The sequence below is a fragment of the Apis laboriosa genome, unplaced genomic scaffold, assembly GCF_014066325.1.
Source record: "Apis laboriosa isolate Shangri-la unplaced genomic scaffold, ASM1406632v1 scaffold5_cov152, whole genome shotgun sequence".
NCBI lineage: Eukaryota > Metazoa > Arthropoda > Insecta > Hymenoptera > Apidae > Apis > Apis laboriosa.
In genome coordinates, this window is record NW_025223857.1 from 3,060,307 (window position 1) to 3,075,076 (window position 14,770).

Genomic DNA, 14,770 nt, shown 5'->3' on the forward strand with positions numbered 1-14,770 from the left:
GTGAATGCAATACGAAATAATTGATTTGACAAGCGCGACACGTGGCTTCACTATGATCTTACCCCAAAGACTGTTGCACTGTTTAAAGCTTAACTGTTCAGAAATTCACTCCCACTATAATATTCTAATTTATTTCCTCCCACTTTCGCTTGGTGATTTTACAGGATTATTATCCTATTCATCTGCCCAATAAAACGTTTGTTCTCTTTTTCGTCTTTTATGTATCGGTTCTTCAATATCCCGCGTGACATTTTTCACTAATAAATTTTAATTATACAATAAATTTTTTTTATTAATTACTTGTATGATCAATTGATCTTTCGAATGTTTATTGAAATTTTATTTGATCGATATTTCTTTCGAAGAGCCGTCGAAAAGTTGAAAGCTTGATGATTAATTTTTTTTGTTTTCGAATGATTGAATGTTTTTGAACTGATTGATACAACTTTCGTAAATGTTTCATTGGAATTTTTATGATTTAAATTCACGACAGACATTGACGAATTTAGGAAATCCACAACATACACACCTCACAGAAGTTTGACCGAGACTGCCGGTCGTCGGGCGTATACTTTTACATGTAGAAAAAGATAGAAATACTAACGGAAGAGGGGAATAAGCACATATTATTAGAGAGAAAGAGGAAGACTATGAAAAGAAGAGTGAGTAGGAGGACGGATGAGATGGATGACGAAACATGAGGTACGGATTGACATATAATAACATTTATTTAAATTATATCAATATTTGTAAATGTATATAAATAATATTTACATAATATTTATCTATTACATAAATTATAAGAAAAAAATGCTTAATAATTGAATATAAATTAATTTATTTTTATAAAAAAATTATAATATATATATATATATACACATATATATTGTTATTAAAAATAAATATATATGATATTTTATAGAAGATCAATTTCAATCATTTTCAATTAATAATATGAATTTATAACTTTAATTTTAAATATAATAAAATTTGATAATTTTTTAAAGAAAGTTAATTTTTCTTCTGATGGTAAATACAATTTATATTTCTTCTTAAAAGATGTCGCTATTATTATAAAACCATAAATAATGATACCAATAACAGTGAATAAAAATTCCCTATGATTTTTGTAACTAACTTCCAAATCAGCTGGTGCTTCCAAAATCCGATTGTTGTTGACGAATGTTTGAATTGAATTTCCATTTTTGCGAATGACAGACTCAAAAATTGAATTTTGAATAGTGTTGAGACTTTTTTTTAAAGTGAAAAACTTTAACGAGATACATAATTTTTGTGCGAAGGAATTGTTTATCTCATATAGTTTCTAGTTAAATATATTTTATATCTTTTTAAAACGTGACCTGTTGCACACTTTATTAAGTTTTTAAGATAAACGATGCACAGGGATACTCCACCACCTTCTCCAGATATGAATGAGCAAATAGAAGACGAAGATATGATATATATAGGTGATGTAGAAGAAGTGATAGATGCATATGATGCAGGAGATATTGAAGAAGAAGATGCAATGGAGGAAGATCCTTCAGAAGGAGATGCAATTTGTGTTTTTACTGGTCATAAACGAGGTAAGAGTAAAATTTTTATTTTTATAATAAGATTAATATTGTGATGATAAATTATTATTTTATATTAAAATTTTGTAGGTTCTGTTTTTTGCGGTACTTTGAGTAAAAATGGAAAACTAGCTGCTACAGGTGGTGAAGAAGATAAAGCTTATGTTTGGGATACATCAACAGGAGAAATTATTCTGGATTGCACAGGTCATAAAGACAGCATTATTTTTTCAGCATTTAATTATGATGAATCATATTTAGCTACTGGAGATATGAGTGGTCTGATACAAGTTTGGAAAGTAGCTGATAAAATTAAAATTTGGGATTATAATATGGGTGATGCTACTGTTAGTTTATAGTTTTCATAATGAAATTACTATGTTATTATTAATTTTAGTAAACTGAAATATTATTATTACAGTGGATGATGTGGCATATAGCTGCAAATGTTTTATTAGCAGGATCTGTTGATGGCGAAATATATATGTGGAAAATACCTGATGGAGATTGCAAAGTTTTACAAGGATATGGCTGCCGGGCAGAGACTGGTGCAATATTTCCAGATGGTATTCATTTCTTTATATTTCTTATATTGTAAATAAAAACATTGTATTATAATTATATTTAATATTTTAGGCAAGCGTATAGCAATAGGTTATGAAGATGGAGTTGTTAGGATATTAGATTTAAAAACTAATTCTGTATTATCATTCATATCTTCTACATATGGTCATTCTCATACTATAACTACTATCGATTGTCATTCTGATAACAATTTAATACTTTCTGCAGCTGTAGATGGAAAAACAATAATCAGTACTTCAAATACTGGAAAGGTAATAAAATTAATAATTTTTATACAACAAACAAATTAAAGTAAAATCATTTAACAACTTTAGATAGTTTCTATTTTGCAAAATCTTAATAATAATGAGAAGAATAATGTAATTAATGATCAAGATGCTGGAAATAGTGAAGAAAATAAAGAGATAAATAATTGGGTAGAGACAGCAGTTTTTTGTAAAGATCCAACATTTCAAGTTGCTGCAACTGGTACAGTGAATGGAGAAATTTTTATTTGGGATATTTCAAAACAGGTAGTTTTACTTTTCTTTTTGAAATAAAATTTAAGTAAAATTACAATAATTTCTATTATTTATTATTTAGATGCTTAGACAAAAAATAACACAAGAAAGTGGTATATCTAAACTTGTATGGAAGGGAAATACGACTGTATTATTTTCTGCAGGATTAGATGGTATTTTGAGGTGTTTTGATGGAAAAAATGGTCAATGTTTACGTTCATTTGTAGCACACACAGCAGATATTCTTGACCTATATATATCTGAGTAAGTTAAATGAATTGTATTTTTTTTTTATAATAATATTTTAATTAAAAAAATACATAATAATAACATTTTTTTAGAAATGGAGAAAAAGCATTGACAACATCTGATGATTTTACAGCTAGAATTTTTGACATTTCATCTTTACCTTAACAAAATTTTTAGATAGAAAAAAATTATAGAATCTTTGTTATTATATATATATAAAAAAAAATATATATATATATATATACATTTTATGAAAGTTGTTCATATATTGTGCTTTGTTTTCTTTTTGAATTGAAAATAAAATTTATTTATTTTTATCTGATAGCTAGCAATATTTTATCCTTAAACCAATTACAATCTAAAGTATACATTTTATCTTTCCAAAAAAAATGAGTTGGGCCCTTTTCCTCTCCTTCTTCAAAGTTAAATGATGAACTAAGCTCAATTGCAATTTTTGATCTTACCAGACCAATTCCTCCTGCTTTTTTTGGTGCAGGATGATATATTCTTCCTGATTGATTCATATATAATTTTTTTGGTTGAAATGGTACCTATGAATTATAATGAATTTATTATTGAAATTTAAACATCAATATCAAATTTATACTTATTTAATTATAAAAATGAGATGTACCATTAATAATTCTTCTGCATGAGCATAACCAAACCAATCTTCATTTTTGCCTGTTTCATTATTTTCTTTTTGAAAAATTTTTGTAAAAACTATTGGCAAATCATCACATCTGACAAAATTTCTCTCTGGACCACAAAGAGAAATATAAGGAAAATCTTTCATATATCTGCCAGTGTCATTTTGTTTTAAATGTTTAAAAAAAAATGCCAAAAACTTTTTATCTAAAATGATATAGCTCCCATGATATATGAATTGTAATATATAATAAATTATTTCTTTCTTTATGCACACCTTTAAAACATGATGTGAAGTTTTTCATACGTGAATCATCTAGGAATAACTAAAAACAACAATGTTAGAAAGATTAATATGATTCTAAAAATATTATACTTTTGAAGATTATAAATTTAATTAAAAAGCAGATTATACCATGCCTTGATGATCGATATAATAAAAATATTCACGAACTCGAGGTTCTGGAGACTGTCCTTGCACATATTTTACACAATATCTTTTAAATATTTGTGAGCAAAATGATTTTTTATTTCTGATTGCAAACACACATAATTGATTAAAGACAAACATTTTATTTCTTATGTATGTTAAAAATTAGAATTAACTTGAAAATTAACCTCACTTTGAATATTTATATAACACTATGAAGTATTATATCACATGTAACGTAATTCATATAATATAATTCACATAACAATACGACATATTGTAATTAATTATAAATATGCAAGTTTCGATAATATTTTATCGCGTTCTTTTTTTAATTCAATTATCATCCTCCCCTTACGTTAGTTTGACATTTACTAAGGTTGAAATTCAATTAACCAGAGAACTGGTGACATCTGGTGCGATCGATTGAAACGTAATCTCGATAGAAACAGAACTTCGATATTTTTCAACGTCACGTTAGTTCGCGCTACCCACGGACAGGCAGATTCAAGAAATGAGATACGACGAAGAGGTGGAACGAACGGTTTGTGAAAACGGACAGAAGTTTCAAGGAAAGGATTGCCTTCAGGACCACAACGCGGCGAGATGCTGTGGCCCCGTTGAACGATCGTCCATGCACTGAATAATAACACAAAGTAAAAATGTTACCTACGAATTCGAGCAAAAAAAAATTGTGCATCTGCAAGCTGAAATCTCAAATTGTTGTCGTTGCCAAATAAGTCGTGCACAACGCAATCCTGTGGTCCCGGAATATGGCTTCGTCCACGAAGAGGTCATGGAAACTCCGTAAGTGATTATCCCATTCGTATTCATATATTCTTTATTTAATACATCAATGTTCGATGTGCGTTCAACGGATTTTGTTCTGGCGGTCTCTCTTCTTTGAGAGATAAGTAAACAATTCATGTTTACAAGTTTATTGTTGAGATTCAACTATTAATTGTCCGCTGCATTTTCTTATTATGGTCATAACCTTTTTTAAATCGAAAATACATTATCTTTATGATATGTCGTTGAAAACTGACATTTTGTTCAGGGCACTTTAAAGAACAGTTTAAAGGAATGTTTTTCTCTGTACAGAGGATTTTGTTGCCCATTCGTCCAATGTCAATTGCTTGGCATTAGGTCACAAATCTGGACGCGTTTTGGTCACTGGCGGTGATGATAAGAAAGTAAATTTATGGGCAGTTGGAAAACAGAATTGTATTATGGTATAATTTTATCTTTTTCTATATTTATTTACTTAAAAAGTGAATTGAAACATTAATAAAATTTTATTTTACATCAATTTAACATTTAATTTATTATTTGTATATTTGTATAATTTTGTTTTCTTGATTTTCAGAGCCTGAGTGGTCATACCACTCCTATTGAATGTGTAAGATTTGGACAGACAGAAGATTTAGTATGCGCTGGCTCGCAAACAGGAGCACTAAAAATTTGGGATTTAGAACATGCTAAATTAGCTCGTACATTAACAGGACATAAAGCAGGTATACGTTGTATGGATTTTCATCCTTATGGAGAATTATTGGCATCAGGAAGTTTAGATACTGCTATTAAACTTTGGGACATAAGGAGAAAAGGATGTATCTTTACTTATAAAGGACACAATAGGATGGTAAATAGTTTAAAATTTAGTCCTGATGGTCAATGGATAGCTAGTGCAGGAGAGGAAGGAATGGTTAAGGTAAATATTATATTTTATTTTACAAATTTCATTTTTATTTTGATTAATATAATTAATTGATTTTTTTTTTAATTATAGTTGTGGGATTTAAGAGCTGGTAGACAGTTAAGAGAGTTTTCTGAACACAGAGGTCCAGCAACAACAGTAGAATTTCATCCTCATGAATTTTTACTAGCCAGTGGAAGTGCAGATAAAACAGTACATTTTTGGGATTTGGAATCTTTTCAACTTGTATCTTCTACAGACCAAAGTCATTCCTCTGCAATTAGGTGAGTAATCATAAATATTATAGAATATTCATTATTATTAAAATTTTTCCATTGTTTATTAATATTTCTTCTTTTTGTTAGATGTCTCTATTTCAGTCAAGGTGGAGAATGTCTTTTTGCTGGTTGCCATGATGTGTTAAAAGTTTATGGTTGGGAACCAGGTAGAACATTAGATTCCATCCCAACTGGTTGGGGGAAAGTACAGGATATAGCTATAGCTCAGAATCAATTGGTAAGATTATTGTTAATAAATTTATATAATAAAAATATATATAATATACATGTAATCAAATATATATAATAAATAATAATACAGAATTTGTTTTTATTAATTATTTAGATTGGTGCAAGTTATCACACTGCAAATATTGTTTTGTACGTGTGTGATTTAAAGAAAATTGCTCCATTAGGAGGAGTTTCGACATCTGGTTCTCCATTTAGTCATGGAAATTCGTTAAGGAAAAGTTTTTCTAGAGAAAGACCACCTGGATTAAAAAAACATACGTAAGTTTCGTAAATAATTTTTATATTCATACATTATATTTCATACAATTTTATATTTTATATTTTATATCATTTTTTTTCTACATGATATTTATGTTTCATACAATGTTTTATATTTTATATTATTTTTTTCTACATGATATTTTGTTTATAGATTAGATGTACGAACTATAGAAGAAGCAGATAAATCTGGAACTGATCCAGAGGATGAATCAACATATGCAGATATTCCTAATGTTACTGAATATCATGACATTTTTCAGCCCAATAGATCATGTGAGTATAATTATATAATTTCTTTCTTTTTTATTGCAAGATCTATGTATGTATCATAACATATTCAAATCCTGTTCTTGCTAACTCTTAACTACTCACCTATAATCACATGTCTGAAAATACAAATGCATCTACAATTTGGATGTTATGCTGTATGGTTTGTGAATGAGCATGCTATGCACGATATGTTTCAGTGTCTCGCACTCCACCTCCAGAACCTGAGGCTTTCGAGGAGCCTCAAGATGTAGGTGAGTTCTATATTCTTAAAACAAAAATTTTCTGTATCTATCTTTTTCTTTTACACCAATATTGCATGAATTATTAATATAAAATTTATATGTATTGTGTACAAAATATTCAATTTTATATCATTCCATATATTTTCTTTTTATAGATCCTACACAACCACAAATATTGCAAAATTTTTCTACCTCAATGTCAAGCTTAAATATAGTGGATTCAGAAGAAGTTCCGCCAATTTCATCACCGTCATCTTCGCCTCCATCCGCATCAACGTTATCGTTAACAAAGCCTGTACCAATTCGTGTTCAACCAATTAAAACATCGCCGCCTCTTCAAAGAAATTCGATTACGACTACTAGCCAAATAAAAGCGAATCTTCAAGCAAATAATGGCCTTGGTAGAACTTCGAAAAATTTGGCATCTATACCACCTTTAAGACAGAACATTACACCTCTTCCTGGAAAAAAAAGTTGTCCTAATAATGATATAACAACACTTCCACAACCTCTAGGCCCTCAAAGATCAAACTCTACGTTAACACCTCGTGTAGCACCAATGGCTGCCGTTCTTCCAGTAATGGATGATGGAAAACTAAAGAATAGAGCACCTAGCCCAGATTCTCCTAAGCATTATTTAAAAAGACAAAATAGCTGTAGAGATGGAGAACAGGGTTACGAAAGCGATTACCCGGTACAGTAAGTATAAATATGACGTTGTATAATTAGAATATTATGTAACAATGGTAATTATTGAAAACAAAACGTTTAACGTTCTTATAGAATTAATAGTATAAGGCACAGTCCCTCCGATCCTGCGTTAAACAGGCCGAATACTGCGCAATCTAGGTCCACTTCGCTGAACAGGAATTTCGCTACCTCAGTGTCGCTGTCCGCGCGCAACGCTTCCACAGCCACGACATTCGCCACAAAGAAATCAAATAAAGCTCAAGTAGCTCCAAATCTTAAGCTAGAGATTCGCGCTTCTCAAATAAGGCCGAGTATTGAGAACGCGGACAAAGGAGAATTTGTTCCCATAAGTGCCGATAAACCTTACGGTTTGGATGTTGAAACTTTTTTACCAGTGAGTTTGCATTATCTAGAAAACTAAAATGGAAAAGTTGAATTATCTTGTGATACAATGATCGTGTTCTTTAACAGAACCACTATGCAAATCCAACTGGGTTAGGTTTTTCTCAAATGGGAGTTCTGAACGAGATGTCGGAAGCTGAAGTACTCAACAGCATGATGCGTGGTCATGAATCTATGATGGCGGTACTTACGAGTCGTCATCGATCATTGCAAATTATTTATTCTCTGTGGCATAATAAAGATCTTAAGGTAATTATATACCATCCAATGTATATCGTTAACTAACGACTATGGCAAGATTAATAAGAAATTATTCTATTTTTCAGGCTGCTGTGGAATCTGCCGTGGCAATGAACGATCTTTCAGTTATCGTGGATCTATTGGGAATACTAACGTTGAAACCGTAAGTATCACGATTGAATAAACAATTAGAAATCGTATATCTTTCTTACAATTTTCTTTCATACTTTACTTCACTTTCTGTTTTAGAACAATGTGGAATTTGGATTTATGTAACTCTCTACTCGGTCCAATCGGTGATCTGCTACAAAGTAAATACGAAATGTAAGTACACATCTTTTAATAATCTCTAATTATTTTTAGATTCATTATTTTTTCATTTTATTTCACACATTTTTTTTTTTGTTGAATATCTCACACCGCTATACTGATGTATAAAGTATGGATGTGTATATACGCAACACACGTGTATGCCCGTTTACTCATATCCTGTAACGTTACTTCAATTTCCATCGTGAAACACAACACGCTCGATGAATTGGAGAAAATCGAGACACCCCTATGCGAAGTGAGTTCTCGAATAGCAAACGCGAGACCAAACAGGGTATTTCGAGTAGGGTCGCGTACACTTCACGTGGCTCAGCCGTTTGTATGGGAATGGCTAATTCGAGGAACGGGGAAATACGAGTTGAAGAGACTGACAAGTAAAGAAGGGTTCGCGAAAATTAGCCGAGACAATAGAAGACAGTGGCAGATGCAAATTCGACGCTTGAATCCTCGGCTGTCGCGGGTATTATTGTCCGATCTCGAAACTCGAAGGGCCACGCATATGTTGACGCACTTCATGGACAGTTACGGATAGTAAATCCTTTTCTTTCTTGGCCTGACAGCCGATCATGAATATTAATGATAGCGTAGGAAGTTGGATACGGCTGTGATGCATTCTTGAAAAGCATAGGTTTCATTTTATTAATATCGTTTATTCGACTATCGAAAGAAAGGAATAATTTATATTAAAACGATAATTAATCGAAATTATATTATTTTAGACAGTAGTTTCGAATAAGAACTCGGAAGGATCTAACAGCTTGTCGTACGACTGATGCTCGAAACAATGTAATTAACCGGTGCACAGTTACAAGCTGTTGCTATTGAGCTGTCGTGACGAGAAACGAGCATTTCCTTTCACGTGTGCATTGGTTATCCATTTCTTCCTGCCCTGTTCTTCCTCTAATTACGCACACAATGCGCATTATAAATCGTATACGCCTATTAACGTCCAATGGATCGCGCGCTTCTTATATTTCATCGCTTCGCCTTGAACGTCCTTTATAAACAAAGAAGAAAAAAAAAAATAAGGCATGAATTTTATCGAACAAAGCGATCGTTACGTTTAATTTATTATCAAATTTAATACGATAAGATCATTTAGTTAATTGATTTTTTCCAGATTAAAACTAGAGAGATCGTAGATCAGATAAGCCTCGAGGCTTTCCCATATTAATTGAAAGGCAAAGCCAATATCAAACTGCGATCTAATAATAGTACATCCGTTTAGAATGTAAGTCCACCAGTCCGGAAAATTGCTGTTCCATTCGTTACGCCGTCATTTATTGCGACGATCATCGTCTTCGCGTTTTGCCTCCTTGCTTGTCATTGCTATTATTAGAACAGAAAAAAAAAAACGAAAAGAATGACAAATGTGCAATTTACGTATGAAGATAATTTATCGTTGCATCATCGGCCATAATAAAAATCGTAACTTAAATCTTAGTCATCGGAATTAATTAGAAATCATCTTACCATTTATAACTTCGAATCCTCGAAAAATAATGTGGATATATCGTTAACATGCAAATACATATAAATTTTTCGTTTCTTCGACGCTTTCTATGGCTGGTCGTTTATGCCCGTTGCTCACGTTCAGGAAACTTGTAATCGATGCCATATATGTGAATTCCGACTAATTTGTCGGTCGTCTAGCAGCTGCTGTCCATTCTTCTCTTTTTTCTGCCACAGTTCTTCACAGTTGCACGATTCTTGAAATAAGAAAAAAAAAAGCTAATTATGGAATCGTACGATTTTTAAAAATATATATACAATTTTCGATCTTTCATAAATACATATTCATCGATCTCGTTTAAAAGCGTCTTATTTTTTAGCTGTGACAAAGACAGAGTCGATGATTCTACATGCAAAGTTTGAAATAAAAATTCTCAAAGACAATTCTTATCAAGGATATGCTATATTTCTAGATAAACCAATCAATTTTTATTTTCCTTTCAAACGTATCTTATATATAAAATTTGTTTTACCAAAATAAGTATTTTTTTCGTTCCTTGAAAATTCGAAAGTTCGAATTTCGTTTCGAGATTCGGTCACGAGCTCGCACTGATTGCTGATGCATTCGATTCACGGTTCGACAGCTAAATAATCGAAAGGGTGAATCCAGGCAGGAAATTGCCAGCTAAACATACACATCTCGACGTCGTAACGTAACTCGGTTTGCACGTAGCTATCCGCCATTTTCACGGTTGGTTCGTCACGGTGCTTTCGTCCTTTGGTCAAAGGTGGCAGTGGGCTCGTGAGAAAAAAAAAAGAGCGCGCACCGATGAATATTCGATCCTGTGTCGCGTGCCATGTGACGGAGGGTCGTTTCGATCGTTTTCCAATTCATCGATCCTTTCCCCCCCTTCTCCCAAAATCGACCATTATCTCTATATAGATAAAAAGGATTAAAAGAATTTCTTTTTCTGGAAAGAATTAGAAATTTTACACACTAATACTTACCAAATATTTATTATTTAATTTATCAAAATGAAATATATAATTTAATTAAATATCATTAGATTAACTATCATCGTTGAATAAGGAAAGAGATCTTGGATTGAAATATTACTTGTGAGAATATTAATAATCGTATAACGATATTGATAAAGAAACGTTTTCAAAACTCGATTAAAAATAATAAAGATTATAAAGATCGGGAGAAGATTATTTTCCCGCGGATGATGGTAGTGGTGGCGTGTATATAATGTAAAATATTGACGGTGGAGGCGATCGTGGAACATTTACGGGGCGGGCCGCGCGATTCGTCTCGCCGATTCGAACGGGAGCTCGCGTGAACCCTTTATCGCCGGCCAAAAGCGAGCGTGTCGAATTGCAGGGCCAAGCCTTTCGTGCCTTTCGTTATTTATTGGCATCGTTATGGGCTAATAACACGTTTTGGAACAAACTAGCCGTGACAAGCATCGGTGCCCGGTCGCAACCACCGCCTTTCTCATCTCTCCTCTCCTCTGAATCCGATTTTTCTCTTTCTTTTTTCTTTTTTTTTTTTTTTTTTAACGTAATTTAATAAAATTGTCGCAAAGTGATTCTTCTTCTTCTTTTTCTTCTCTTTTTATTTTTATCTCGCCTGTTTCAGGTACATAACTGTAGGATGTTCGGCGTTGAGATTGATCCTACGAAACTTCGCATCCGTGATAAAATCGAACGTGGAAGCGCCCCTTCACACGATCGGTGTCGACGTGTCACGGGAGGAAAGGTAATCTTTTCACAACAATTGATATAATTAATACATCGATATTAACGAAAATAATTAATACAAATAATTTCCTTTCAGATACCACAAGTGCCTCTCATGTTTCGAGAAGATCTCGACGATCAGAGGTATCCTGTTGAAGAAACAAGGGACGCCGGGCAAATTGGGCGTTTTGTTCCGCGAGCTGGCCGTGCTGATAAGGAGCATCGAGTGACCACGGCTTAGGAACTTGGTGAACTCGACCGCCAGACTCGTCGTTACCTGACAGGGAATCGAGAAGACTCGAGGAAAGAGGGGCGTGTGGACGCCGACCACGAGGGAGAATCATCAACACGCTTTCGAGTTGCCTTACTCGGGGAAGCTTGGCGGATCAGTTCGCCGGGGAACGCTCTCCTCCTCGCTCCTCGCCTCGTTCCGGGTCCTAACTTCCGATCCGGCGCCACGTTCGAGGAGACGAACGAGCAGCGGAAGACATCCGTGAAATTGACGAAGATGATGAAGCTGAAACGATGCTGAAACGATGCTGTGAAACGGAAGAAGAAGAAGAAGAACAACAACAACAGATACTTTTTTCTTCCCCTCCCCTTTTTTTTTTTTTTTTTTTTTTTTTTTTTTTTTTTTTTTTTTTTTTTTTTTTTTTTTTTTTCTTCGCCCTTTAGTAACAAACGATCCAAAACAACAACCGATAGGAGGAGAATCGTATTGGAATCGTCGCGAATGTAAAAATTGTTTGAAATCCGTTTATCGACGGACTCGATTCGCGTTCGTTGCCGAGACCGCGCGACGACTTTGCTCGTCATCGGCTCCGCATCGCGCACAAGAGTTGGAGCCTGTCCCGTTTTTAAAGGTATAACACCTGGGTGAACCACTGACTCCTTCGAGAACAGTTTGAGAAAAGTTTCGTCGATCGCGATCTGCTCATTGACCCCAGAGAGAGAGAGAGAGAGAGAGAGAGAGAGTGAGTGTGTAAATGCGTGAAATACGTATATTATATATATATATAAAAGGTGTTGATGATTATATTATGTAAAAAAAAAAAGGGAAAAAAAGTGTAATATCATTTAATATATTACGCTGTGTACAGACAGATATATCGTATATCTTATATATATATCGATCGTCGGTTTTTACGGACGGTTTTAGTGAAGTTTGTGGTGCATGCGTTCCCTCGCCTCGAGGAGAAATAAATATGGCGGTATCGCGAGGACGAAATTTTTCTCCATCATATTTCCTCTCTTCGTAATAATAGTTTATCCGCGAGAAAATTATTGAGAATAATTAATTACGCGGTAATAATATTATCCATGGCCTTCTTGCCAATCTCGTGCCCGTGTTTACACATGCGATGTAACCTAACCTAACCTTGATCGATTGAGAAAAGAATACGAGAAAAGATGATCAATAATACGACAAGTGAGATAATTAAGAAATATAATAATAATAATAATAATAAAAAAAAAGAATAGGTATTAAATACACAACAATTTTTATTAGCGATAACAGGAGAAGATGAAAAATAACAAATTGTATTTTTGCAAGAGCCATTTGCGTCCTTTCACTAAATAAAAAAAGAAAAAAAAAGAGAGAGAGAAGAAGATACTCTAATTAATAGGTATGACTCGAAAAATGACCCCCGATATATATATATATATATCGCATTGAACAAGAGAAAAAAAAGAAATGTTGAAGCTCCTTGCGAGTTGAAGAGGTGCGGAGAGAGAGAGAGAGAGAGAGATTAGAATTAATTTTTGAAATTCGAAGCATTGACGAAAATTCAGAGTATGCGAGTTAAGGATAATTATCGGAAAAAGAGACGAGAATAATAATAAAATTCTTGTACTACTTCCCTTTTACATACAGCCATTAAGTACTTTGGATAGAATTTTGAAAGTTTAAAAGTTGCTTCGACACGAGAGTTTTGCAGAAAAGAAAAAAAAAATAAATAAAAAAAGAATTGGAAATTTCGAAAGAAAAACGAAAAAGTTAATTTTGGGAGAGAAAACGCTTTGTTAATGACACGATTCTAAGATTCTTGTCACATTGGAGATAATTGTGTGGAGCAAAATTTCAGTTTCGATTCTCGTCTCTTTTTTCATTTGTCCCAGTGATACCAGTTTAATACGTTTCCCCCCTCCTCTTCTTCGTTCTTATTTTCCTCGTCGTTCGCGAGCGAATTACCTCCCGAAATTTTTAAACGCCGCATTACGAGAGATAATTTCATCGTCGAGGGAATGGCCTATATATATATATATATAAAATCGTCTGCTATTATATTTGTCCGAAACGAAATTAAATTCGAGAATTGAGAATCGAATCGAATGAGATACTCCCAAACGAGCGTAGTTTTATATAAGATAAAAGATAAACTTGTTAAGATAACATTATTAATTATCGTGATTGCAGATCGTTAAATCTGCTAAATCACTCTTCGAAACCACAGCTTTTTGCAAAACTGTGTACAATAATGAATATTTCGATTATCGAGAGGATGAGAGAGAGAGAGAGAAAGAGTGAAAGAGAGCATGATAATGTTTTTTCAAAGAGATTTTTTGGATTTCATTTTTTTGCATGAATCGTAGACATACTGCGAAGATACCTTTCGACATCGTGTTCCAGTGACAATTTTTTGGGATCAGAGAATCGGTCGGTTGACGAGGTGGTAAACAAACAAAAAAAAAAAAAGAAAAAAAAGGAAAAAAAAGACTATATAGCGTTATTTTTTAAAGATTTAAAAGGCGAGAGAATTATTTTAACGGGAGGGACGAAACGTTTTTGTGTTTAGTTTAAGTGATCGATCCCTTCTCTTAGAGTATTTAAACGGAAAAGAAAGAAAGGAAGAAAGAAAGAAAAAAAAAAAAAAATAGAAAAAAAAGATAAGAAAAAGGGTCCAGGGGCGGTTGTTTTTAATCGTT

General features: G+C 33.0%; 3 protein-coding genes and 1 long non-coding RNA gene across 6 annotated transcripts; 2 read left to right on the forward strand and 2 right to left on the reverse strand.

Annotated features, from left to right (window-relative positions):
* Positions 1-1,157: 1,157 nt before the first annotated feature.
* LOC122718011 (angio-associated migratory cell protein) lies at positions 1,158-3,088 on the forward strand. Of its 2 annotated transcripts, none has more exons than XM_043942642.1 (7): positions 1,158-1,586; positions 1,665-1,921; positions 1,996-2,140; positions 2,211-2,410; positions 2,474-2,671; positions 2,742-2,923; positions 3,001-3,088. In XM_043942642.1, exons 1-7 carry the CDS (start codon positions 1,397-1,399, stop codon positions 3,071-3,073), a joined length of 1,245 nt encoding a protein of 414 aa, XP_043798577.1. In that variant the 5' UTR covers positions 1,158-1,396; the 3' UTR covers positions 3,074-3,088. The 2 variants fall into 2 exon arrangements, with proteins under 2 accessions (XP_043798577.1, XP_043798578.1); XM_043942643.1 differs by having other exon boundaries at positions 2,367-2,410.
* On the reverse strand, positions 3,080-4,360 carry LOC122718012 (UPF0598 protein CG30010). Its single transcript, XM_043942644.1, has 4 exons — positions 3,972-4,360; positions 3,834-3,882; positions 3,543-3,763; positions 3,080-3,459 (listed from the first exon to the last, which is right to left on the reverse strand). Exons 1-4 carry the CDS (start codon positions 4,125-4,127, stop codon positions 3,223-3,225), a joined length of 663 nt encoding a protein of 220 aa, XP_043798579.1. The 5' UTR covers positions 4,128-4,360; the 3' UTR covers positions 3,080-3,222.
* Positions 4,361-4,469: 109 nt separating this feature from the next.
* Positions 4,470-12,490, forward strand: LOC122718010 (katanin p80 WD40 repeat-containing subunit B1). 2 transcript variants are annotated; one of them, XM_043942640.1, is made up of 15 exons: positions 4,470-4,793; positions 5,088-5,218; positions 5,353-5,697; positions 5,776-5,966; positions 6,048-6,198; positions 6,307-6,470; positions 6,625-6,746; positions 6,941-6,994; positions 7,141-7,684; positions 7,769-8,069; positions 8,147-8,326; positions 8,404-8,480; positions 8,567-8,641; positions 11,742-11,861; positions 11,940-12,490. In XM_043942640.1, exons 1-15 carry the CDS (start codon positions 4,760-4,762, stop codon positions 12,070-12,072), a joined length of 2,622 nt encoding a protein of 873 aa, XP_043798575.1. In that variant the 5' UTR covers positions 4,470-4,759; the 3' UTR covers positions 12,073-12,490. The 2 variants fall into 2 exon arrangements, with proteins under 2 accessions (XP_043798575.1, XP_043798576.1); XM_043942641.1 differs by lacking the exon at positions 6,941-6,994.
* LOC122718013 lies at positions 9,625-10,948 on the reverse strand. Its single transcript, XR_006347307.1, has 3 exons — positions 10,633-10,948; positions 10,121-10,356; positions 9,625-9,976 (listed from the first exon to the last, which is right to left on the reverse strand). It is a non-coding gene; the product is annotated as an uncharacterized LOC122718013 (long non-coding RNA).
* Positions 12,491-14,770: the final 2,280 nt, after the last annotated feature.